The 25313-nt window shown below is 43.9% G+C and overlaps 1 protein-coding gene across 1 annotated transcript in view; it reads right to left on the reverse strand.

Annotated features, from left to right (window-relative positions):
* LOC137319266 (probable G-protein coupled receptor 139) overlaps window positions 1–17761 on the reverse strand; it is a 29447-nt gene extending 11686 nt beyond the window's left edge. The window contains exon 1 of the mRNA XM_067981559.1: window positions 17632–17761. Coding sequence (XP_067837660.1) covers window positions 17632–17761 — 130 coding nt within the window. The remainder of the gene's footprint in view (window positions 1–17631) is intronic.
* Window positions 17762–25313: the final 7552 nt, after the last annotated feature.

Genomic DNA, 25313 nt, shown 5'->3' on the forward strand with positions numbered 1-25313 from the left:
CTGCTCCTATACTGGCGAAAGAGACAGCAATCCACGAACAGTGCTCCTCCACTGGAGATACAGAGAGAGTAATCCATTAACACTGCTCCGATTCTGGAGATAGAGAGACAGTAATCCGCTAACACAGCGCCTGTACTGGAGATGGAGAGACAGTAATACCTTAACACTGCTCCTCTACTGGAGATAAAGAGACAGTAATCCGCAAACACTGCTCGTATATTGGAGATGAGAGACAGTAATCCACTAACACTGCTCCGATACTGGAGATGCAAAAATGGTAATCCGCTCACTCTACTCCTATATTGGAGATGGAGAGACAGTAATCCCCTAACGCTGCCCCTATACTGGAAATGGAGAGACAGTAATCCGCAAACACGGCTCCTTTACTGGAGATAGAGAGACTGTAATCTGCAAACACTGCTCGTATATTGGAGATGGAGAGACAGTAATCCACTAACACTGATCCTATACTGGAGATCGAGAGACAGTAATCCGCTAACACGGCTCCTTTACTGGAGATACAGAGACAGTAATCCGCTAACACTGCTCCTGTACTGGAGATAGAGGGACAGTAATCCGCAAACACTGATTCCATACTGGAGATAGACACAGTAATCCGCGAACACTGCTCCTATACTGGAGATAGAGAGACAGTTATCCGCTCACACTGCTCCTATACTGGAGATAGAGAGAAATCTGCTCACATGTTCCAACACGACAGATAGAGAAACATTAAACTGCTAACATTGCTCCTATACTGGAGATAGAGGGACAGTAATCCGTTAACACTGCTCCTATACTGGTGATAGAGAGACAGTAATCCGCTAACAGTGCTCCAATCCTCGAGATAGAGAGACAGTAATCCGCTAACACTGCTCCTATACTGACGAAAAAGACAGTAATCTACGAACAGTGCTACTCGACTGGAGATACAGAGAGAGTAATTCATCAACACTGTTCCTTTTCTGGAGATAGAGAGACAGTAATCCGCTAACACGGCGCCTCTACTGGAGATAGAGAGACAGTAATCCGCTAAAACTGCTCCGACACTGGAGATAGAGAGACAGTAACCCAATAACATGCTCTTGTACTGGAGATAGAGAGACAGTAACCCAATAAAACTGCTCCTATACTGCAGATAGAGAGTCAGTAATCCGCTAACACTGCTCCTATACTGGAGATACATAGACAGCAATCTGGTAACACTGCTTCTATACTGGAGATACAAGAGACATCAATCCAACAACAGTGCTCCGATACTGGAGATGTAGACAGTAATCCACTAACACTGCTCCTATACTGGAGATAGAGAGAGAGTAATCCGCTAACACTACTCCTATATTGGAGATAGAGAGACAGTAATCCGCTAACACTCTTATTCTGGAGACAGAGAGACAGTAACCCAATAACGGTGCTCTTTTACTGGAGATAGAATGACAGTAACCCACTAAAACTGCTCCTATACTGAAGATAGAGAGACAGCAATCCGCTAACACTGCTCCTATACTGGAGATAGAGAGACAGTGCTCCGCTAACACTGCTCCTATACTGGAGATACATAGACAGTAATCCGCTAACAATGCTCCTATACTGGATACAGAGACAGTAATCCACAAACACTGCTCCGATACTGAAGATAGAGAGACAGCAATCCACTAACACTGCTGCTATACTGGAAATAGAGAGACAGTAATCCACGAACACTTATCCTTCACTGGAGATGGATAGACAGTAATCCACTAACACTGATCATTTACTGGAGATGAATAGACAGTAATCCACTAACACTGCTGCTATACTGGAGAAAGAGACAGTAATCTCCGAACAGTGCTCCTCTAATAGAGATAAAGAGAGAATAATCCACTAACACTGCTCACATTCTGGAGATACAGAGACAGTAATCCACTAACAATGCTCCCAAACTGGAGAAACAGAGACAGTAATCCTCTAACACTGCTCCTATGCTGGTGCTAGAGGGACAGTAATCCTCTATCTCTGCTCCTATACTGGAGATAGAGAGACAGTAATCCACTAAAAATGCTCCCAAACTGGAGAAACAGAGACAGTAATCCACTAACACTACTCCTATTCTGGAGAGAGAACGACATTAATCCACTAATACCGCTCCGAGACTGGAGATAGACAGACAGTAATCTACAAACACTGCTCCGAGACTGGAGATAGAGAGACAGTAATTCACTAACACATCTCCTACACTAGAGATAGAGAGACAGTAATACGCTAACACAGCTCCTCCACTGGAGATAGAGAGACAGCAATGAACTAACAGTGCTCTTATACTGGAGATACTGGGACAGGAATCCACTACCTGCTCCTATACTGGAGATAGAGATACAGTAATCCGCTCAGTCTGCTCTAATACTAGAGATAGAGAGACAGAAATCGACAAACACTGTTCTTATACTTGAGATAGAGAGAGAGTAATCCTCTAACACTTCTCATATACTGGAGATAGAGGGACGGTCATCCGCTAACACTGCTCCTATACTGGAGATACAGAGACAGTAATCCATTAACACTGTTCCTATACTGGAGATAGAGAGACAGAACTCCACTAAAACCGCTGCTATACTGGAGAGAGAGAGACAGTAATCCACTAACACTGCTCCTATACTGGAGATAGATGGACAGTAATCCATTAACACTGCTCCTATACTGGAGATAGAGAGACAGTATTCCACTAACACACCTCCTATACTGGAGATAGAGAGACAGTAATACGCTAACACTGCTCCTCCACTGGAGATAGAGAGACAGTAATTAACTAACAGTGCTCTTACACTGGAGATACTGGGACTGGAATCCACTACCAATTCTCCTATACTGGAGATAGAGAGACAGTAATCCGCTAACACTGCTCCTGTACTGGAGATACAGAGACAGTAATCCATTAACACTGTTCCTATACTGGAGATAGGGAGACAGTATTCCACTAACACTGCTGCTACACTGGAGATAGAGAGACAGTATTCCACTAACACACCTCCTATACTGCAGATACTCAGACAGTAATCCCCGAACATTGCACTTATACTGGAGATAGAGAGACAGTAATCCACTAACACTGCTTGAATACTGGAGAAACCGAGACAGTAATCGACTAACACTGCTCCTGTACTGGAGGTAGAGACAATAATCCACTGACACTGCAACTATACTGGAGATAGATGGACAGTATTCCACTAACACTGATCCTATACTGGAGATAGAGAGACAGTAATCCACGACCACTACTCCTATACTGGAGATAGAGAGACAGTAATCCACCAACAATGTTTCCATACTAGAGATAGAGAGACAGTAATCCACTCACAGTGCTTTTATACTGGAGATAGAGGGACAGTAATCAACTAACACTGCTTGTACACTGGAGAAACAGAGACAGTAATCCACTAACGCTGCTCCTATACTGGAGATAGAGAGAATAATCCACTAACACTGCAACTATACTGGAGATAGAGGGAGAGGAATCCGGTAAAACTGCTCCTATACTGGAGATACAGAGACAGTAATCCACTAACACTGCTCCTATACTGGAGAAACAGCGACAGTAATGCACGAACACTGCTCCTATGCTGGAGATACAGGGACAGTAATCCGCTATCTCTGCTCCTATACTGGATAAAGAGAGACAGTAATCCATTAACACTACTCCTATTCTGGAGAGAGAGCGACATTAATCCACTAACACTGCACCTATATTGGAGACAGACAAACAGTAATCCACTAACATTGCTTCTATACTGGAGAAAGGGAGACAGTAATCCACGACCACAACTCCTACACTGGAGATGCAAAGACAGTAACCTGCTTACACTGCTCCTATACTAGAGATAGAGAGGCAGTAATCCACTAACAATTCTCCTACACGAGAGATAGAGAGAGAGTAATCCACAAAAACTGCTCCCTAAAGGTTCTAAATTGGGGGAAGGCCGATTTTAATAGGATAAGGCAGGATCTGGCCAAAATGGACTGGGATCAGCTGCTTGTAGGAAAATCCGCATCGGAGCAATGGGAGTCTTTCAGAAGGGAGATTGAGACCATACAATGGCAACATGTTCCCGTAAAGGTCAAGGGTGGTTCCAAGAACTCCAGGGAACCTTGGATGTCAGGGGATATACGAGAATGGATTAGGAAAAAAAGGAGGGCTTTTGGCAGATACAAAAGGCTAAAGACGGAGGAAGCCCTAGAGGAGTACAAAAAGTGCAGGGGGATACTTAAAAAAGAAATTAGGAGATCAAGGAGGGGCCATGAAAAAACACTGGCGAGCAAAATAAAGGAAAATCCTAAGATGTTTTATAAGTATATTAAGGGTAAGAGGATAACTAGGGAAAAAATAGGGCCCATTAGGGACAAAAATGGCAATCTGTGTGTGGAGCCGGCAGATGTAGGAGGGGTTCTGAATGAATTTTTTGCATCTGTTTTCACCATGGAGAAGGACGACGTGGACAGAGAAATACGACAGGGGGACTGTGATATACTCGAACATATTAACATCGAGCGGGAGGAGGTATTGGCGGTTTTAGCAGGCCAAAAAATGGATAAATCCCCAGGCCTGGACGAAATGTATCCCAGGCTACTGTGTGAGGCAAAGGAGGAGATTGCGGGGGCTCTAACACATATATTCAGAACCTCTCTGGCCACAGGGGATGTGCCAGAGGACTGGAGAACCGCTAATGTAGTACCATTATTCAAGAAGGGGAGTAGGGAAAAACCGGGGAACTACAGGCCAGTGAGCCTAACATCAGTGGTAGGAAAATTATTGGAAAAAATTCTGAAGGACAAAATTAGTCTCCACTTGGAGAAGCAAGGATTAATCAGGGATAGTCAACATGGCTTTGTCAAGGGAAGATCATGTCTGACTAATTTGATTGAATTTTTTGAGGGGGTGACCAGGCGTGTGGATGAGGGTAACGCAGTGGATGTGGTATAAATGGATTTCAGTAAGGCCTTCGATAAAGTCCCGCACAGGAGACTGGTCAAGAAGGTACGAGCCCATGGAGTCCAGGGTGCCTTGGCACTTTGGATACAAAACTGGCTTAGTGGCAGAAGGCAGAGGGTGATGGTCGAAGGTTGTTTTTGTGACTGGAAGCCTGTGGCCAGTGGGGTACCACAGGGATCTGTGCTGGGGCCCTTGCTGTTTGTGGTCTACATTAACGACTTGGATATGAATGTAAAAGGTATGATCAGTAAGTTCGCTGATGATACAAAAATTGGTAGGGTGGTAAATAGCGAGGAGGATAGCCTCAGTCTGCAGGACGATATAGATGGGTTGGTCAGGTGGGCGGAACAGTGGCAAATGGAATTTAACCCGGAAAAGTGCGAGGTGATGCACTTTGGAGGGACTAACAAGGCAAGGGAATACACAATGAATGGGAAGACCCTAGGCAAGACAAAGGGTCAGAGGGATCTTGGTGTGCAAGTTCACCAAGTTCACAGATCCCTGAAGGCGGCGGAACAGGTAGATAAGGTGGTAAAGAAGGCATATGGGATACTTGCCTTTATTAGCCGAGGCATAGAATATAAGAGCAAGGAGGTTATGATGGAGCTGTATAAAACACTGGTTAGGCCACAGCTGGAGTACTGTGTCCAGTTCTGGTCGCCGCACTACAGGAAGGATGTGATTGCTTTGGAGAGGGTGCAGAGGAGATTCACCAGGATGTTACCAGGGCTGGAGCGCTTCAGCTATGAAGAGCGACTGGGAAGATTGGGTTTGTTTTCCTTGGAGCAGAGGAGGCTGAGGGGGGACATGATTGAGGTGTACAAAATTATGAGGGGCACAGATAGGATGGATACTAAGGAGCTTTTTCCCTTCGTTGAGGGTTCTATAACAAGGGGGCATAGATTCAAGGTAAATGGCGGGAGGTTTAGAGGGGATTTGAGAAAGAACTTTTTCACCCAGAGGGTGGTTGGAGTCTGGAACTCACTGCCTGAGAGGGTTGTGGAGGCAGGAACCCTCACAACATTCAAGAAGCATTTGGATGAGCACTTGAAATGCCATAGCATACATGGCTACGGATCAAATGCTGGAATATGGGATTAGATTAGACTGGGCTTGATGGCCGGCGCGGACACGATAGGCCGAAGGGCCTCTATCCGTGCTGTATAACTCTATGACTCTATGACTCTAGATAAAGAGACAGTAATCCACTAACACTTCTCCAATACTGGAGAGAGAGAGACAGTAATTAACTAACGGTGCTCTTATACTAGAGATACTGGGACAGGAATCCATTACCACTGCTCCTATACTGCAGATAGAGAGACAGTGATATGCTCATTCTGCTCTTATACTGGAGAGAGAGAGACAAAAATCGACTAACACTGTTCTTGTACCGGTGATAGAGAGAGAGTAATCCACTAACACTTCTCCTTTACTGGAGATAGAGGGACAGTAATCCACTAACACTGCTCGTATATTGGAGATGGAGAGACAGTAATCCACTAACATTGCTCCTACACTCGAGCTACAGAGACAGTAATCCACTAACACTGCGACTATACTGGAGATAGAGACACTGCAATCCACTAACGTTGCTCCTATACTGGAGATGAAGAGACAGTGATCCATTAACACTGCTGCTTTACTGGAGACAGAGAGTTAGTGATGCCCAGCACTGTTCCTTTACTGGAGACAGAGAGACAGCAATCCGCCAACACTGTTCCTATACTGGAGATAGAGACATTAATCAACTAACAGTGCTCCTAAACTGGAGATAGAGAGACAGTAATCAACTAAAACTGCTCCTATACTGGAGATAGAGAGACAGTAATTCGGTAACACTGCACCTATACTGGAGATACAGAGACATTAATCCGCTAACAATGCTCCAAAATGGAGAAAGAGACAGTAGTTCACTAACACTGCTCCTATACTGGAGATAGAGAGACAGCAATTCACTATCATTGCTCCAATAATGGAGATAAAGAGACAGTAATCCGCTAACACTGCTCCAATACTGGAGATAAAGAGACAGTAATCCGCTAACACAGCTCCTGTACTGGAGATAGGGAGACAGTAATTCGCTAACACTGCACCTATACTGGAGAAAGAGACAGTAATCCACTAACACTGCTCCTATACTGGAGATACAGAGAGAGTATCCATTAACACTGCTCCAATACTGGAGATAAAGAGATAGAGATGCACTAACACTGCTCCTTTACTGGAGATGAAGATACCGTATCCACTAACACTGCTGCTTTACTGGAGATAGTCATTGATCACCAGCACTGTTCCGATACTGGAGATAGAGAGACAGTGATCAGCTAACAATGCTCCGAAACTGGAGATAGAGACATTAAACCACTAACTGTGCTCCTCTTCTGGAGATAGAGAGACAGTAATTTGATAACACTGCTCCTAAACTGGAGATACAGAGACAGTAATCCGCTAAGACTGCTCTTATACTGGAGATAGACAGTAATCCGCTAACAATGCTCCTGTAATGGAGAAAGAGACAGTAATCCACTAACAGTGCGCCTGGACTGGATATAGAGAGACAGTAATCCGCGAACACTGCTCCTTTTCTGGAGATAGAGAGACAGTAATCCACTAACACAGCTCCTGTACTGGAGATAGGGAGACAGTAATCCACTAACACTGCTAGTTTACTGGAGATAGAGAGACAGTAATTCGGTAACACTGCTCCTATACTGGAGATGGAGAGACAGTAATCCGCTTACACTGCTCCTATACCGGATACAGAGACAGTAATCCATTAACACTGCTCCTATACTGCAGATAGAGAGACAGTAATCCGCTTACACTGCTCCTATACTGGAGATAGAGAGACAGTAATCCACTAACACTGCTAGTTTACTGGAGATAGAGAGACAGTAATTCGGTAACACTGCTCCTATGCTGGAGATGGAGAGACAGTAATCCGCTAACACTGCTCCTATACTGGATACAGAGACAGTAATTCACTCTCACTGCTCCTATTCTGGAGATAGAGAGGCAGTAATCCGCTAACACTGCTCCTTTACCGGAGATACAGCGACAGTAATCCGCTAACTCTGCTCCTATACTGGAGATAGAGAGACAGTAATCCACTCTCACTGCTCCTATTCTGGAGATAGAGAGGCAGTAATCCGCTAACACTGCTCCTTTACCGGAGATACAGCGACAGTAATCCGCTAACACTGCTCCTATACTGGAGATAGAGAGACAGTAATCAACTGACACTGCTCCTATACTGGAGATACAGAGACATTAATCCGCGAACAATGCTCCAAAATGGATACAGAGTCAGTAGTTCACTAACACTGCTCCTATACTGGAGATAGAGAGACAGCAATTCACTATCATTGCTCCAATACTGGATATAAAGAGACAGTAATCCGCTAACACTGCTCTCATACTGGAGATAAAGAGACAGTAATCCACTAACAGTGCTCCTATACTGGAGATACAGAGAGAGTATCCATTAACACTGCTCCAATACTGGAGATAAAGAGATAGAAATCCACTGACACTGCTCCTTTACTGGAGATGAAGATACCGTAATCCACTAACACTGCTGCTTTACTGGAGATAGTCATTGATCACCAGCACTGTTCCGATACTGGAGATAGAGAGACAGTGATCAGCTAACAATGCTCCGAAACTGGAGATAGAGACATTAAACCACTAACAGTGCTCCTCTTCTGGAGATAGAGAGACAGTAATTTGATAACACTGCTCCTAAACTGGAGATACAGAGACAGTAATCCGCTAAGACTGCTCTTATACTGGAGATAGACAGTAATCCGCTAACAATGCTCCTGTAATGGAGAAAGAGACAGTAATCCACTAACAGTGCGCCTGGACTGGATATAGAGAGACAGTAATCCGCGAACACTGCTCCTTTTCTGGAGATAGAGAGACAGTATTCCGCTAACTCTGTCCCTATCATGGAGATAGAGAGACAGTAATCCATTCACAATGCTCCCATACTGGATACAGAGACAGTAATCCATTAACACTGCTCCTATACTGCAGATAGAGATACAGTAATTCGGTAACACTGTTCCTATACTGGAGATGGAGAGACAGTAATCAGCTAACACTGCTCCTATACTGGAGATAGAGAGACTGCAATCCACTATCACTGCTCCGATACTGGAGATACAGAGACAGTAATCCGCTAACACTGCTCCGATACTGGAGATACAGAGACAGTAATCAGCTAACACTGCTCCTATACTGGAGATAGAGAGACTGCAATCCACTATCACTGCTCCGATACTGGAGATACAGAGACAGTAATCAGCTAACACTGCTCCGATACTGGAGATACAGAGACAGTAATCCGCTAACACTGCTCCGATACTGGAGATACAGAGACAGTAATCCGCTAACACTGCTCCTATACTGGAGATAGAGAGACAGTCATTCGGTAACACTGCTCCTATACTGGAGATACAGAGACAGTAATCCGCTAACAATGCTCCAAAATGGATTCAGAGACAGTAATTCACTAACACTGCTCCTATACTGGAGATAGAGAGACAGCAATCCACTATCATTGCTCCAATACTGGAGATAGGGAGACAGTAATCCGCTAACACTGCTCCGATACTGGAGATAGAGGGACAGTGATCCGCTAACACTGATCCTATACTGGAGAAAGAGACAGTAATCCACCAACAGTGCTCCTATACTGGAGATACAGAGAGAGTATCCATTAACACTGCTGCAATACTGGAGATGAAGAGATAAAAATCCACTGACACTGCTCCTATGCTGGAGATGAAGAGACAGAGATGCACTAACACTGCTCCTTTACTGGAGACGAAGAATCCGTAATCCACTAACACTGCTGCTTTACTGGAGATAGAGAGTCATTGATCACCAGCACTGTTCCGATACTGGAGATAGAGAGACAGTGATCAGCTAACAATGCTCCTCTTCTGGAGATAGAGAGACAGTAATTTGATAACACTGCTCCTATATTGGAGACGCAGAGAGAGTAATCCGCTAAGACTGCGCTTATACTGGAGAAAGACAGTAATCCGCTAACAATGCTCCTATAATGGAGAAAGAGACAGTAATCCACTAACAGTGCTGCTATACTGGAGATAGAGAGACAGTAATCCGCTAACACTGCTCCTTTTCTGGAGATAGAGAGACAGTATTCCGCTAACTCTGTCCCTATCATGGAGATAGAGAGACAGTAATCCACTAACACAACTCCTGTACTGGAGATAGGGAGACAGTAATCCGCTGACAATGCTCCTATACCGGATACAGAGACAGTAATCCATTAACACTGCTCCTATACTGCAGATAGAGAGACAGTAATCCGCTTACACTGCTCCTATACTGGAGATAGAGAGACAGTAATCCACTAACACTGCTCCTATACTGGATACAGAGACAGTAATTCACTAACACTGCTCCTTTTCTGGAGATAGAGAGACAGTAATCCGCTAACATTGCTCTTATACTGGAGATAGAGAGACAGTAATCAGCTAACACTACTCCTATCCTGTAGATACAGTGGCAGTAATCCGCTGACACTGCTCCTATACTAGTGATACAGAGAAATTAATCCGCTGACACTGCTCCTAAACTGGAGGTACAGACAGAGTAATGCACAACACTGTTCCTATGCTTGAGATACAGAGATATGAATCCAATAACACTGCTTCTATACTGGAGATGCAGAGAGACAGTAATCCGCTAACACTGCTCCTATACTGGAGATAGATGGACAGTAATCCACTGACACTGCTCCTATACTGGAGATACAGAGACAGTAATCCACTAACACTGCTCCTATGCTGGAGATAGAGACATTAATCAACTAACAGTGCTCCTAAACTGGAGATAGAGAGACAGTAATCCACAAACACTGCTCCTATACTGGAGATAGAGAGACAGTAATCCACTCTCACTGCTCCTATTCTGGAGATAGAGAGGCAGTAATCCGCTAACACTGCTCTTGTACTGGAGAAAGAGAGAGTAATCCGCAAACAGTGCTCCTATACTGGAGATACAGAGACAGTAATCCACTATCACTGCTCCTATTCTGGAGATAGAGAGGCAGTAATCCGCTAACACTGCTCCTATACTGGAGATAGAGAGACAATAATCCACTAACACTGCTCCTATACTTGAGATAGAGAGACAGAAATCCACTGACACTGCTCCTATACTTGAGATAGAGGGACAGTAATCCACTGACACTGCTCCTATACTTGAGATTGAGACAGTAATCCACTGACACTGCTCCTATACTGGAGATACAGAGACAGTAATCCACTAACACTGCTCCTATACAGGAGATACAGAGACATTAATGTGTAAAGTTTCAATGACTAAATGTATTTTAATAAATCATGAAAATTCATAAAAATCATAAAAATTCGGAAGCGATTGTTTGAGAAGCATGGCAGGAAACCTTGCTCCATCATTGGACATGCACCACCACTTATTCACACAACTAACAACTACCAAAAACGTACCGACAACTCCAAAGATGCTGAGAACAGGGTAGTAAATGGACTCTGTGAGGCGAACAGTGATAAATATTTGATCCATTTTCTTTGAGAAGTGATGGCTTGTTCTGATTCTGACTCTCACTTTCACATTCACTGTGAGGCAATACATTGAGAGGAGTTCTGATTTATGCAGTGAGAAATGTCCGCTGAGACACTGAGCTTGCACCATCTGTTCATTAGCAGCAGGCGTTCAATAAATTTACTTTGCACATTCAATTAAAAGTAAGCTAAAATGTATTAATTAAATTGGCTTTGTTCTTTATTGAATTAAGCTGATACACAATTTTTAGAATACAGTATCTTAATCATTCATTACGGTCAAAAAATGTTTGATTCTATTAATTATTAGATTTCAATTCTGTTTATTTATTCACACATTAAATAAGAAAAAAGGAACATTCACATGAACAGACTAACGACTCGAGTGCAATAAAACTCTCACATTCTGACAACATTCTAATAACACTTTCAAGTCACATTTCCTCTTCATAATTGTACTGTAAATTTCAGCAGTTCATTCAGATGAGTTATTCACCCCACTGCTGCTCTTTCTCTCTATCTATCTTTCTTTCTCTCGTTCCTTCTCCCCTTTCTCTCGTTTTCCTTCTCAGTCTCTTTCTCTATCGCTCCTCTTTATCTCTCTACTCTCCACTCTCTTTTTCAATGCCCCTTTTCACATCCGAGTAAACCCTAACATCGTGCACCTGCATTCTATTCACCTGCCTGGTGTTCCAACGATCCTATTCTTCGTGTAAGTTTGTCAAATGCTGAAGTCTGTATGAATAGTTTAATGTTTCTACAGATTATCCAAGTCTCCAACTGTACACCTACACTGTTCACTTCATCGACATGCATGAAATAGACAGAATCCAATAATTGAAAATCCTTCTCCTCCAATTATCAAGTTATATGGCGGCATTTTTCAATTAACAAAAATGCAACATCACCGCTGTTACTTATGCTGGCTGGTGAGATGGTGCAAGAGGGAGGGCTTTAGATTCCTGGGACATTGGGACCAGTTCTGGGGGAGGTGGGATCTGTACAGGACGGACATGTTGCACCTCAACAGGGCCAGGACCAATATCCTCACGGGGAGGTTCGCCAGCGCTGTTGGACGGAGGGTTTAAATTAGCTTGGCAGGGAGATGAGAACCTGAATGTAGATTCAGATGGGACAGAATGACAACTGGAGATAGAACGCAGAAAATTAGTAAATTAGTTTGGAAGGCAGAGGAAACAAAGGTTCGAAAATAAACAACAAGGGAGTTTGGCACCGCTTAAAGCAAGGACCTCAATTCAGGGAGTCTAATGAATAAGGCGGATGAGCTGAGGGCACAAATAGACACGTGGAAGTCGCGGGTTTGGGAGGTGCTGTCGAAGAAGCTTTGGCGAGTTGCTGCAGTGCATCCTGTGGTGGTGAAGGGAGTGAATGGTTAGTGTGGTGGATGGGGTGCCAATCAAGCGGGCTGCTTTGTCCTGGATGGTGTCGAACTTCTTGAGTGTTGTTGGAGCTGCAGTCATCCAGACAAGTGGAGAGTATTCCATCACACTCCTGACTTGTGCCTTGTAGATAGCAGAAAGTCTTTGGGAAGACAAGAGGTGAGTCACTCGCCGCAGAATACCCAGCCTCTGACCTGCTCTTGCAGCCACAGTTAAGTTTCTGGTCAATGGTGACACCCAGGATGTTGATGGTGGGGGATTCGGCGATGGTAATGCAGTTGAATGTCAAGGGGAGGTGGTTAGACTCTCTCTTGTTGGAGATGGTCATTGCCTGGCACTTGTCTGGCGCGAATGTTACTTGCCACTTATGAGCCCAAGCCTGGATGTTGTCCAGGTCTTGCTGCATGCGGGCTCGGACTGCTTCATTATCTGAGGGGCTGCGAATGGAACTGAACACAGTGCAAGCATCAGCGAACATCCCCATTTCTGACCTTATGATGGAGGGAAGGTCATTGATGAAGCAGCTGAAGATGGTTGGGCCTAGGACACTGCCTTGAGGAACTCCTGCAGCAATGCCCTGGAGCCGAGATAATTGGCCTTCAACAACCACTACCATCTTCCTTTGTGCCAGGTATGACTCCAGCCACTGGAGAGTTTTCCCCCTGATTCCCATTGATTTCAGTTTTACAAGGGCTCCTTGGTGCCACACTCGGTCAAATGCTGCCTTGATGTCAAGGGCAGTCACTCTCACCTCACCTCTGGAATTCAGCTCTTTTGTACATGTTCAGACCAAGGCTGTAATGAGGTCTGGAGCCGAGTGGTCCTGGCGGAACCCAAACTGAGCATCGGTGAGTAGGTTATTGGAGAATAAGTGCCGCTTGATAGCACTGTCGACGATACCTTCCATCACTTTACTGATGATTGAGAGTAGACTGATGGGGCAGTAATTGGCCGGATTGAATTTGTCCTGCTTTTTGTGGACAGGACATACCTGGGCAATTTTCCACATTGTCGGGTAAATGCCAGTGTTGTAGCTGTACTGGAAAAGCTTGGCTAGAGGCGCAACTTATTCTGGAGCACAAGTCTTCAGCACTACAGCCGGGATGTTGTCGGGGCCCATAGCCTTTGCTGTATCCAGTGCGCTCAGCCATTTCTTGATATCACGTGGAGTGAATCGAATTGGCTGAAGACTGGCTTCTGTCATGGTGGGGATATCGGGAAGCGGCTGAGATGGATCATCCACTCGGCACTTCTGGCTGAAGATGGTTGCAAACGCTTCAGCCTTGTCTTTTGCACTCACGTGCTGGACTCCGCCATCATTGAGAATGGGGATGTTTCCAGAGCCTCCTCCTGCCGTTAGTTGTTTAATTGTCCACCACCATTCACGACTGGATGTGGCAGGACTGCAGAACTTTGATCTGATCCGTTGATGGTGGAATCGCTTAGCTCTGTCTGTGGCATGTTGCTTCCGCTGTTTAGCATGCATGCAGTCCTGAGTTGCAGCTTCACCAGGTTGGCAGCTCATTTTTAGGTACGCCTGGTGCTGCTCCTGGCGTGCTCTTCTACACTCCTCATTGAACCAGGGTTGATCCCCTGGCTTGTTGGTAAAGGTAGAGTGAGGAATATTCCGGGCCATGAGGTTACAGATTGTGCTGGAATACAATTCTGCTGCTGCTGATGGTCCACAGTGCCTCACGGATGTCCAGTTTTGAGCTGCTAGATCTGTTCTGAATCTATCCCATTTAGCACGGTGGCAGTGCCACCCAACACGTTGGATGGTGTCCTCAGTGCGAAGAATGTGCGGTGGTCACTCCTGCCAATAATGTCATGGACAGATGCATTTGCGACAGAAAAATTTGTGAGGACGAGGTCAGGTAAGTTTTTTCCCTCGTGTTGTGTTGCTGCATGCCCAGTCTAACAGCTATGTCCTTTAGGACTCGGCCGGCTCGATCAGTAGTGGTGCTACCGAGCCACTCTTGGTGATGGACATTGAAGTCCCCCTCCCAGAGTACATTCTGTGCCCTTGCTACTCTCAGTGCTTCCTCTGAGTGGTGTTCAACATGGAGGAGGACGGATTCATCAGCTGAGGGAGGGCAATAGGTGATAATCAGCAGCAGGTTTCCTTGCCCATGTTTGACCTGATGCCATGAGATTTCATGAGGTCCAGAGTCAATGTTGAGGACTCCCAGGATCACTCCCTCCTGACTCTATATCACTGTACTGCCACCTCTCGTGGGTCTGTCCTGCTGGTGGGACAGGATGGAAGATGGAAAATGGAAGAGTCTGGGACATTGGCTGAAAGATATGATTCTGTGAGTCTGGCTCATTGCTTGACTAGTCTGTGGGACAGCACTCCCAATTTTGGGACAAGCCCCCAGATGTTAGTGAGGAGGACTTTGCAGTGTCGACTGGGCTTGGATTTGCCTTTGTCGTGTCCGGTTTTATTCTTATTGTGACCTTTTTGTAAGCGAGATTTTACAATTGTGTGTGACTTATTAGGCCATTAAGAATCAACCACATTGCTGTGGGTCTGGAGCCACACTAGACCGGGTAAGGGCAGCAGGTTTCCTTCCCTAAAGGACATTAGTGAACCAGATGGGTTCTTACGACACTCCGGTAGTTTCATGGCCACCATTCCTGATACCAGTATTTTAATTCCAGATTTTATTTAATTAATTGAATTTAAATTCTCCAGCTGCTGTAGCGGGATTTGAACTCATAACTCCGGATTATTAGTCCAGTAACATAACCACTATGCTACAATACCACAGGGTCACCTTCGGGTGTAACAATACAAAGATTTTACATAGAATTTACAGTGCAGAAATAGGCCAGTTGGCTCAACTGTTCTTTGCCGGTGTTTATGCTGCGCACAAGATTCCTCCCACCCCACCTAATCTAAGCCTATCAGCATATCTTTCTATTGCTTTGTCACTCATGTTTGTCACTTTAGTTTCCCCTTAAGTGCATCTATGTTAATCACCTCAACCATTCCATGTAGTTGCAAGTTCCACATAGAATCATAGAGTGGTTACAGCACAGAAGGAGGCCATCCGGCCTATCAAGCCAGTGCCAGCTCTTTGTAAGAGCAATCCTGTTAGTCCCACTCCCCTGCTCTTTCCCCGTAGACCTGCAAATTTTCCCTTCAAGTATTTATCCAATTTCTTTTTGAAAGCCACTATTGAATCTGCTTCCACCATCCTTTCAGGCAGCGCATTCCAGATCATAACTACTCGCTGCATAAAAAAGCTTTTCCTCACGTCGCCTTTGGTTCTATTGCCAATCACCTTAAATCTGTGTCCTCTAGTTCTCGACCATTTGGCCAAAGGGAACAGTTTCTCCTCATTTTCTTTATCTAAACCCGTCATGATTTTGAACACTTCTAACAAATCGTCTTAGCCTTCTCTTCTCTCAGGTGAACAAACCCAGCTTCTCCAGTCTATTCACATAACTGAATTCCCTCATCCATCGAACCATTCTAGTAAATCTCCTTTCCATCCTCCCCAATGCCTTCACATCCTTCCTCAGGTGCGGTGTTTTATAAAGGTTCAACATAAATCCTTGTTTTAGTATTCTATTAATCTATAAAGGCCAGGATCTCATATGCATTTTAAACTGCTTTCTCAACCTGCCCTGCTAACGTCAACGATTTGTGCACATATACACCCAGGCCTCTGTGTTCCTGCACCCCGTTTAGAATTGTACCATTTAGTTTATATTGCCTCTACTCGTTCTTCCTGCCGAAATGTATAATTTCACACTTCTCTGCGTTAAATTTCATCTGCCATGTGTGCGCCCATTACACCAGCCTCTCTATGTCCTCTTGAAGTCTATCAGTATCCTCTTCACTGTTTACTACACTAGTAAGTTTTGTGACATCTGAAGATTTTTAAATTGTGCCCTGTATACCCAAGTCCAAGTCATTAATATACATCCATGAGCTTCGAGTCTGTGGACAAACGTATTAGGTGGCGCTTTATCAAACGCCTTTTAAAAGTCCAAATACACCATATCAACTGTATTGCCGTCGTCTACCCTCTCTGTTACCTTATCAAAAAACTCTATCAGGTTAGTTAAACAGAATTGCCTTTAACAAATCCGTGCTGGCTTTCCTTTATTAATCCACGCTTGTCTAAGTGACTGTTAATGTTGTCCCAGATTATCGTTTCTAAAAACTTCCCCAACATTGAGGTTAAACTGACTGGCCTGTCGCTGCTGGGTTTACCGTTACACCCTTTTTGAACAAGGGTGTAACATTCGCAATTCTCCAGTCCTCTCGCACCACCCCTGTATCTAAGGATGTTTGGAATATTATGTCCAGCACCTCTGCAATTTCCACCCTGACATCTCTCAGCAACCTAGGATTCATCCCATCCAGACCGAGTGACTTGCCTACTTTAAGTACAGGTAGCCTTTCTAGTACCTCCTCTTTATCAATTTTTAGTCCATCCAGTATCTCAACTACCTCGTCTTCTACTGTGACTTTGGCAGCATCTTCTTCCTTGATAAAGACAGATGCAAAGTACTCATTTACTACCTCGGCCTCCATGTGTAGATCTCCTTTTTGGTCCTTAATCAGCCCCACCACTCCTTTTACTCCCAGTTTACTTTTGATATGCCTATAGAATACTTTGGGATTCCCTTTTATGTCAGCCACCAGTCTATTCTTGTACTCTCTCTTTACCCCTCATATTCTTTTTCACTTCTCCTCTGAACTTTCCATATTCAGCCTGGTTCTCACTTGCATTATTAGCCTGATGTCTGTCATAAGCCAGACTTTTCTGGTTCATCTTACTCTCTATCTCTTTCGTCATCCAGGGCGTTCTGAATTTGGTTGCACTATCTTGGCCCCTCATAGAAATTTGCTTAGACTATACCCGAACCATCTCCTCTTTAAAGGCCCCCCATTTTTGATTACAGTTTTACCTGCCAGTTTTTGATTCCAATTTACCCGGGCCAGATCCGTTCTCAAGCCACTGAAATGGGCCCTCCTCCAATTGAGTATTTTACTCTAGATTGCTCCTTGTCCTTTTCCATAACTAATCTAAACCTTATGATACTATGATTGCTGTTCCCTAAATGTTCCCCCACTGACACTTGCTCCAATTGACCCAACTCATTCCCTAGAACCAGATCCAAATATGCCTCCTTTCTCGTTGGGCCGGAAACGAACTGATCAAGAAAGTTCTCCTAAACACATTTCAAAAATTCTTCCCCCTCATTGCCCTTTACACTGTTACTATCCCAGTCTATGTTAGGACATTCTAACCACTCTCTAGAGTAATAAAGTGCCTCCTAAATTCATTATTGGATTTATCAGCGACTATCATATATTGATAACCCTTAGTTTTGGACTGCCTCGCAAGTGCAAACATTTTCTCGGCTTCTACCCTATCAAACCACTTGATAAGTTTAAAGACCTCTATTAGGTCACCCCTTAGCCTTCTCTTTTCTAAAGGAAAGGGCTACAGCCTGTTCAATCTTTCCTGATAGTTATAAGCTCTAAGATCTGCTATAATTCTTGTGAATATTTTTGCACATTCTCAAGTGCCTCTATGTACTTTTTATAACATGGAGACCAGAACTGTGCACAGATCTGAAACGTTAACTCTGTTTCTCTCCCAACAGATGCTGCCTGACCTGCTGAGTGTTCCCAGAACTTTATGTTTTAATTGCAGTGTTCTAAGTGTTGTCTAACCAAGGTTCTACACAAGTTTAACTTTTCTGCTTTTCAATTATATTCCCCTAGAAACGAACCCCAGTGCTTTGTTTGCATTTTATGGCCGTGTTGACCCGCGTTGTTACTTTGAATGCTTTGTAAATCTGTACTCCTAGATCCCTTCGTTCCTCTATCCCATTTACATTCTTATTTTACAGAATATCGGGCCATATGGCCTACTCCACCTCTTAATTCTTTTGTTCAATGTTCTTATGTGACCCTCTAGTACCCCATAACCTATTTTGTTGGCAAAAACTGTCTACTCGAACACTTTCTTTACTCCCTTCAATTTCCTTCATCATCTTATACACCTCCATCAAATCACCACTAAGTCTACGCTTCTCGATAGTGTAGAATCCCAGCTGTTTTAGCCTATCTTAATAACAAAGATGCTTCCAATTGGGAATTTGTATAGTGGCCCTCCTCTGCACTTTTTGCAAAGCCTCAATATCACTTACCATGTGGGGAGACCACAACTGGACGCAGTATTCAAACTGAGGCCTGACCAAGCCCTTGTACAAGCAAAAAATAATAGACTTTGTCTTAGAGTCATTTGGAGTCCAATGTGGGAAAGTTTGAGGTCATCCACTTTTGATCTAAGAAGGATAGATCAGATTATTTTTTTAAATGGCAAGAAGCTAGTAACTGTGGATGAGCAGAGAGGTTTAGGTACAGAAATCACTAAAAGCTAATGGACAGGAACAAAATAATTAAAAAGGCTAATGGAATTTTGGTCTTTATCTCAAGGGGTGGAATACAAGGGGCTGGACGTTATGTTATAGCTGTACAGAGCTCTAGTTAGAACCTTTCTGAAGATACTGCATTCAGTTCTGGGCAACGCACCTCAGGAAGGAGATAATTGTCCTTGGAGAAGGTGCACCGCAGCTTCACCAGGATGATACCGGGGCTAAAAGGGTTAAATTATGAGGACAGGTTGCATAGGCTAAACTTGTAATCCCATGAATAAAGAAGATTACTAGGTTATCTAATTGAGGTGTTTAAGATAATTAAAGGGTATGATGGGGTAAATAGTGAGAATTTATTTCCTCTCTTGGGGGAGTACAGAACAAGGGGGCATAACCTTAAAATTAGGAGTGATGCCAGGAAGTACTTCTTCACACAAAGGGTAGTGGGAATCTGGAATGTTCTCCCCAAAAAGTTGTTGAGACTGGGGGTCAATTGAAAATTTCCAAACTGAGATTGATATATTTTTAATAGGTAAGATTATTAAGGGTTATGGAACGAATGTGGGTAGATGGAGTTCAGATTCATATCAGCCACGATCTAAATGAATGGCAGAACAGTTTCGAGGGGCTGAATGGCCTACTCCTTTTCCTATGTTCCTTTGTCCTGTCAATGCACCCTATTCACTCTAGCTATCGATTCACGGCACTGCTCATGAATCTTTGGAGATCTATGCACTAGAATGCCCAGAGCTTTTTCATTCTACACCTGCCTCAATGCTTTCACCTGAAGGGTGTATGTATGTTGAGCATTCACCTTGCCCACATGCACTTTTCAAAGTTAAACATCATTAGCCTGTCACGACCCCAATCCCCTAATGCATCAAGATCCGCCTGTAACAGTCCAGCATCGTCCACTCGGACAAATCTTTGTATCATCTGTAACATTGCAGACTTTGCCCCCGATACCTATATTAATAAAACAAGTAAAAAGCAATGGTCCTAACACTGATCTCTGGGGGACAGCACTGATGACTGGTCTCCCAACAGATGCAAATCCAACAATAACTACTTTCGGCCTATGGCCGTCCAGCCAGTTCTCAATCCAGATCAATATATTACCACTAATACCGTAAGCTTCGATCTTGTAGAGAAGTGTCTTGCACGGTACCTTGTCAAAAGATTGTTTGGAAGTCTAAGTGGACATTGTCTACTGGGCTTCCCTAATCCAACATCTTGAAAGCATGTTGGGTGCAACTAATATTCCCAATCTAAGCAGTCATATATTGCACCCCTATTGATTCCCTCAAGCAGCTTCTCTAACTCTCTCATCAAATAGTTATCCTGGTCCGTCTTACCTATTTTTTTAAAGATGGGGACTACTTTGGATTCCTTTCTGTCTAAGGAAAGCGTCCTAGAGTGCAGCGAACTATTAAAGATATGGATACGAGTTTCACAGAGCACCTGCCCCATCTCCCTAAGGGCTCATGAATGGATATCATTCGGATCGGCTGCCCTATCTATTTTAAAGTTCCTCATTCATTCTAAAACAATATGTTCAAATTTGTTGACATTAACAGTGTTATTATTGACAACATCATTAAAATCTAACAGTCGAGCATCATCTTCAAGAGTGAAGACCAATGCAAAGCACTCATTTAGTATCACCGTCATACCCTATGAATCCTTCATAATGTGTGCACGAGCAGCCTTCAATGACCGAATACAGTCCTTGACAGTTCTCTCACTCATCACATAACTGAAAAAACATTTCCCATCAAATGCACAAATATGCACGAATATTTTTCGCATTATCCTATACATAGAATCATGGATTGATACAGCACTGAAGGAGGCCATTCAGCCCATCCTACCTGTGCCGGCTCTTTCATAGAGCTATCCTATTAGTCCCATTCGCCTGCTGTTTTCCCGTAGCCCTGTTATTTTTTCCCTTCCAGTATTTATCCAATTCCCTTTAGAAAGATAACACTGAATCTGCTTCCACCACACTTTCAGGTAGTGCAATCCAGATCATAACAGCGTGCTGGGTAAAAAATGTTTCCTCGTGTCGCCTCTGGCTCTTTTGTCAATCACCTTAAATCTGTTTCCTCTGGTTACCGACCCCTTTGCCACGGGAAACAGTTCTACCTTATTTGCTCTATTAAAACCAGTCATGATTTTGAAAGCCTCTATCAAATCTCTTCTTAACCTTCAATACGCATTCTCCATTCTCTCCACATAACTGAAGGCGCTCATGCATGTTACCATTCTAAGAACATATGAATATAAGAAATAGGAGCAGGAGTAGGTCATCCGGCCCCTCGAGCCTGCTCCGCCATTGATTAAGATCATGGCTGATCTTCGACCTCAAGGGGGACATGATTGAGGTGTACAAAATTATGAGGGGCACAGATAGGATGGATACTAAGGAGCTTTTTCCATTCGTTGAGGGTACTATAACAAGGGGACATAGATTCAAGGTAAAAGGCGGGAGGTTTAGAGGGGATTTGAGAAAGAACTTTTTCACCCAGAGGGTGGTTGGAGTCTGGAACTCACTGCCTGAAAGGGTTGTGGAGGCAGGAACCCTCACAACATTCAAGAAGCATTTGGATGAGCACTTGAAATGCCATAGCATACAAGGCTACGGACCAAATGCTGGAATATGGGATTAGAGTAGACAGGGCTGATGGCCGGCGCGGACACGATGGGCCGAAGGGCCTCTATCCGTGCTGTATAACTCTATGACTCTAAGACTCTAACTCCACTTTCCCGCCCTGTCCCCATATCCCTTGATTCCATTCGTGTCCAAAAATCTGCTGATCTCAGTCTTGAATATAATCAACGACTCAGCATCCACAGCCCGCTGGGGCAGAGAATTCGAAAGATCCAAAACCCTTTGAGTGAAGAAATGTTTCCTCATCTCGGTCCTAAATGGCCGACCCCTTACTTGGACACTTTGACCCCTAGTTTTATATTCTCCACCAGGAGAAACAGCCTCTCAGCATTTACCCTCTAAGAATTTTATATGTTTCATTGAGATCACCTCTCATTCTTCTAAACTCCAGAGAGTATAGGCCCATTCTACCCAATCTCTCCTCATAGGTCAACCCTCTCATCCCAGGAATCAATCTCGTGAACCTTCGTTGCACCCCCTCTAAGGCAAGTATATCCTTCCTTAGATAAGGAGAACAAAACTATACGCAGTACTCCAGGTGTGGTCTCACCAAAGCCGTGTACAATTGCAGCAAGACCTCTTTATTCTTATACTCCAACCATCTTGCTATTATTATTTGCCTTCCTTCTTGCTTGCTGTACCTGCATGTTAACTTTCTGTGATTCATGTACAAGGACACCCAAATCACTCTGACTGTCAACATTTGATAGTGTCTCACCTTATAAAAAATATTCTGCTTTTCTATTCTTCCTACCAAGTGGATAATTTCACATTTTCCCACATTATACTCCATGTGTCACCATCGCAGCCATTCACTTAAGCTGCCTCTAACATTTTGGAGCCTCCATGCATCCTCCTCAGAGCTTACTTTCCCACCTGTCTGTATCGTCGGCAAACTTGGATACATTACAATCGGTCCTTTCATCCAAGTCATTAATATAGATTGTAAATAGTTGAGGCCCAAGTACTGATCCTTGCGGCGCCCCACGAGTTACATCCTGCCAACTCGAGAATGACCCATGTTTTCCGACGCTCTGTTTTCTGTCCATTAACCAATACCCAATCCGCACTAATATATTATCCCCAACCCCATGAGCCCTAATCTTGTAACAACCTCTTGTGTGGCACCTTATCGAATGACTTTTGGAAATCCAAATATACTACATTCACTGGTTCGCCTTTATCTACCCTACTAGTTATACCCTCAAAAAACTCTAATAGATTTGTCAAACACAATTTCCCTTTCCCGTGTTGACTCTGCCTAATCATATTATGATTTTCTAAGTGCCCTGATATTGCGTCCTTAATAATAAATTCGAACATTTTTCCTACTGCTGATGTCAGGCTACTTGGTCTGTAGTTCCCGATTTTCTCTATCCCTCCTTTCTTGAATAACGGGGTTACATTTGCTACCTTTGCAATCCAATGGGGGCCGTTCGAGAATCTAGTCAATTTTGGAAGATCAATTCCAATCCATCCACTATTTCTGCAGCCACCTCTTTTGGAACCCTAGGATACATGCCATCAGGTCCAGGAATTTTGTGACTTTTAGTTCCATTAATTTCTCCAGTACTTTTTCTTTACTAATCTTAATTACTTTAAGTTCCTCACTCCCATTAGACCCTTGGTTCTCCATTGTTTCTGATATGCTGCTTGTGTCTTCTACTGTGAAGACAGATACAAAATATTTGTTTAACCTCACTTCCATTTCCTTATTCCCCATTATAATTTCCCCTGTCTCAGCCTCTAAGGGACCCACGTTTACTTTCGCTAATATATTCTTTTTTACATATTTGCAGAAGTTCTTACAATCTGTTCTTATATTTCTTGCTAGTTTATTCTCATATTCAATTTTCTCTCTCTTTATCAATTTCTTGATCACCTTTTTATGATTTCTAAAACCCTCCCATCCTAGAACCATAGAATCATAGAAAAGATACAGCACAGAAGGGGGCCATTCGGCCAATCATGTCCGCGCCGGCTCGAAGAACAACCAGATGCCGATTCGAATCCCACCTTCCAGCACCCGGTCCGTAGCCCTGCAGCTTACAGCACTTTAGAAGCAGGCCCAGGTACTTTTTAAAAGAGTTGAGGGTCCCTGCCTCTACCACCAATTCGGGCAGCGAATTCCATTCACCCACCACCCTCTGGGTAATAAAGTTTTTCCTCATGTCCCCTCTAATCCTTCTGCCAATCAGCTGAAATCTACGACCTCTAGTTCTTGAACTCTCCGCTAGGGGAAACAGGTACTTCCTGTCTACTCCATCTCGGTCCCACATAATTTTGTACACCTCAATAAAGTCTCCCCTTAGCCTCCTCTGCTCCAAGGAAAACAAAACCAGCCTATCCAATCTCTCCTCGTAGCTGCAATTTTCAAGCCGTGGCAACATTATTGTAAATCTTCTCTGCATTCTCTCCAGAGCAATTACGTTCTTCCTGTAATGTGGTGAGCAGAATTGCACACAATACTCCAGCTGTGGCCTTACCAGCGTTTTATACAGTTCCATCATTACATCCCTGCTTTTGTATTCAATACCTCGGTTAATAACGGAGAGCATTCCGTATGCCTTCTTCGCAACCTTATCTACCTGTACTGCCACCATCAGGGACCTGTGCACATGCACTCCAAGGTCTCTCACTTCCTCCACATATTCCCGTTTACTGCGTATTCCCTTTTACTGTTTGCCCTCCCTAAATGCATTAGGAACATAGTAACATAGGAACCGGAGTAGGCCATTCAGCCCCTCGTGCCTGCTCCGCCATTTGATAAGATCATGGCTGATCTGTGATCTAACTCCATATTCCTGCTTTTGGCCCATATCCCATAATACCTTTGGTTGACAAAAAGCTATCGATTTCAGATTTAAATTTAGCAATTGAGCTAGTATCAATTGCCGTTTGCGGAAGAGAGTTCCAAACTTCGACAACCCTTTGTGTGTAGAAATGTTTTCTAATCTCGCTCCTGAAAGGTCTGGCTCTAATTTTTAGACTGTGCTCCCTACTCCTAAAATCCCCAACCAGCGGAAATAGTTTCTCTCTATCCAACCTATCTGTTCCCCTTAATCTCTTAAAAACTTCGATCAGATCACCCCTTAACCTTCGAAACTCCAGAGAATAAAACCCCAATTTGTGTAATCTCTCCTCGTAACTTAACCCTTGAAGTCTGGGTATCATTCTAGTAAACCTACGCTGCACTCCCTCCAAGGCCAATATGTCCTTCTGAAGGTGCGGTGCCCAGAACGGCTCACAGAACTCCAGGTGCGGTTTAACCAGGGTTTTGTATAGCTGCA

Source organism: Heptranchias perlo, unplaced genomic scaffold, assembly GCF_035084215.1.
Source record: "Heptranchias perlo isolate sHepPer1 unplaced genomic scaffold, sHepPer1.hap1 HAP1_SCAFFOLD_79, whole genome shotgun sequence".
Taxonomy (NCBI): Eukaryota; Metazoa; Chordata; class Chondrichthyes; order Hexanchiformes; family Hexanchidae; genus Heptranchias; species Heptranchias perlo.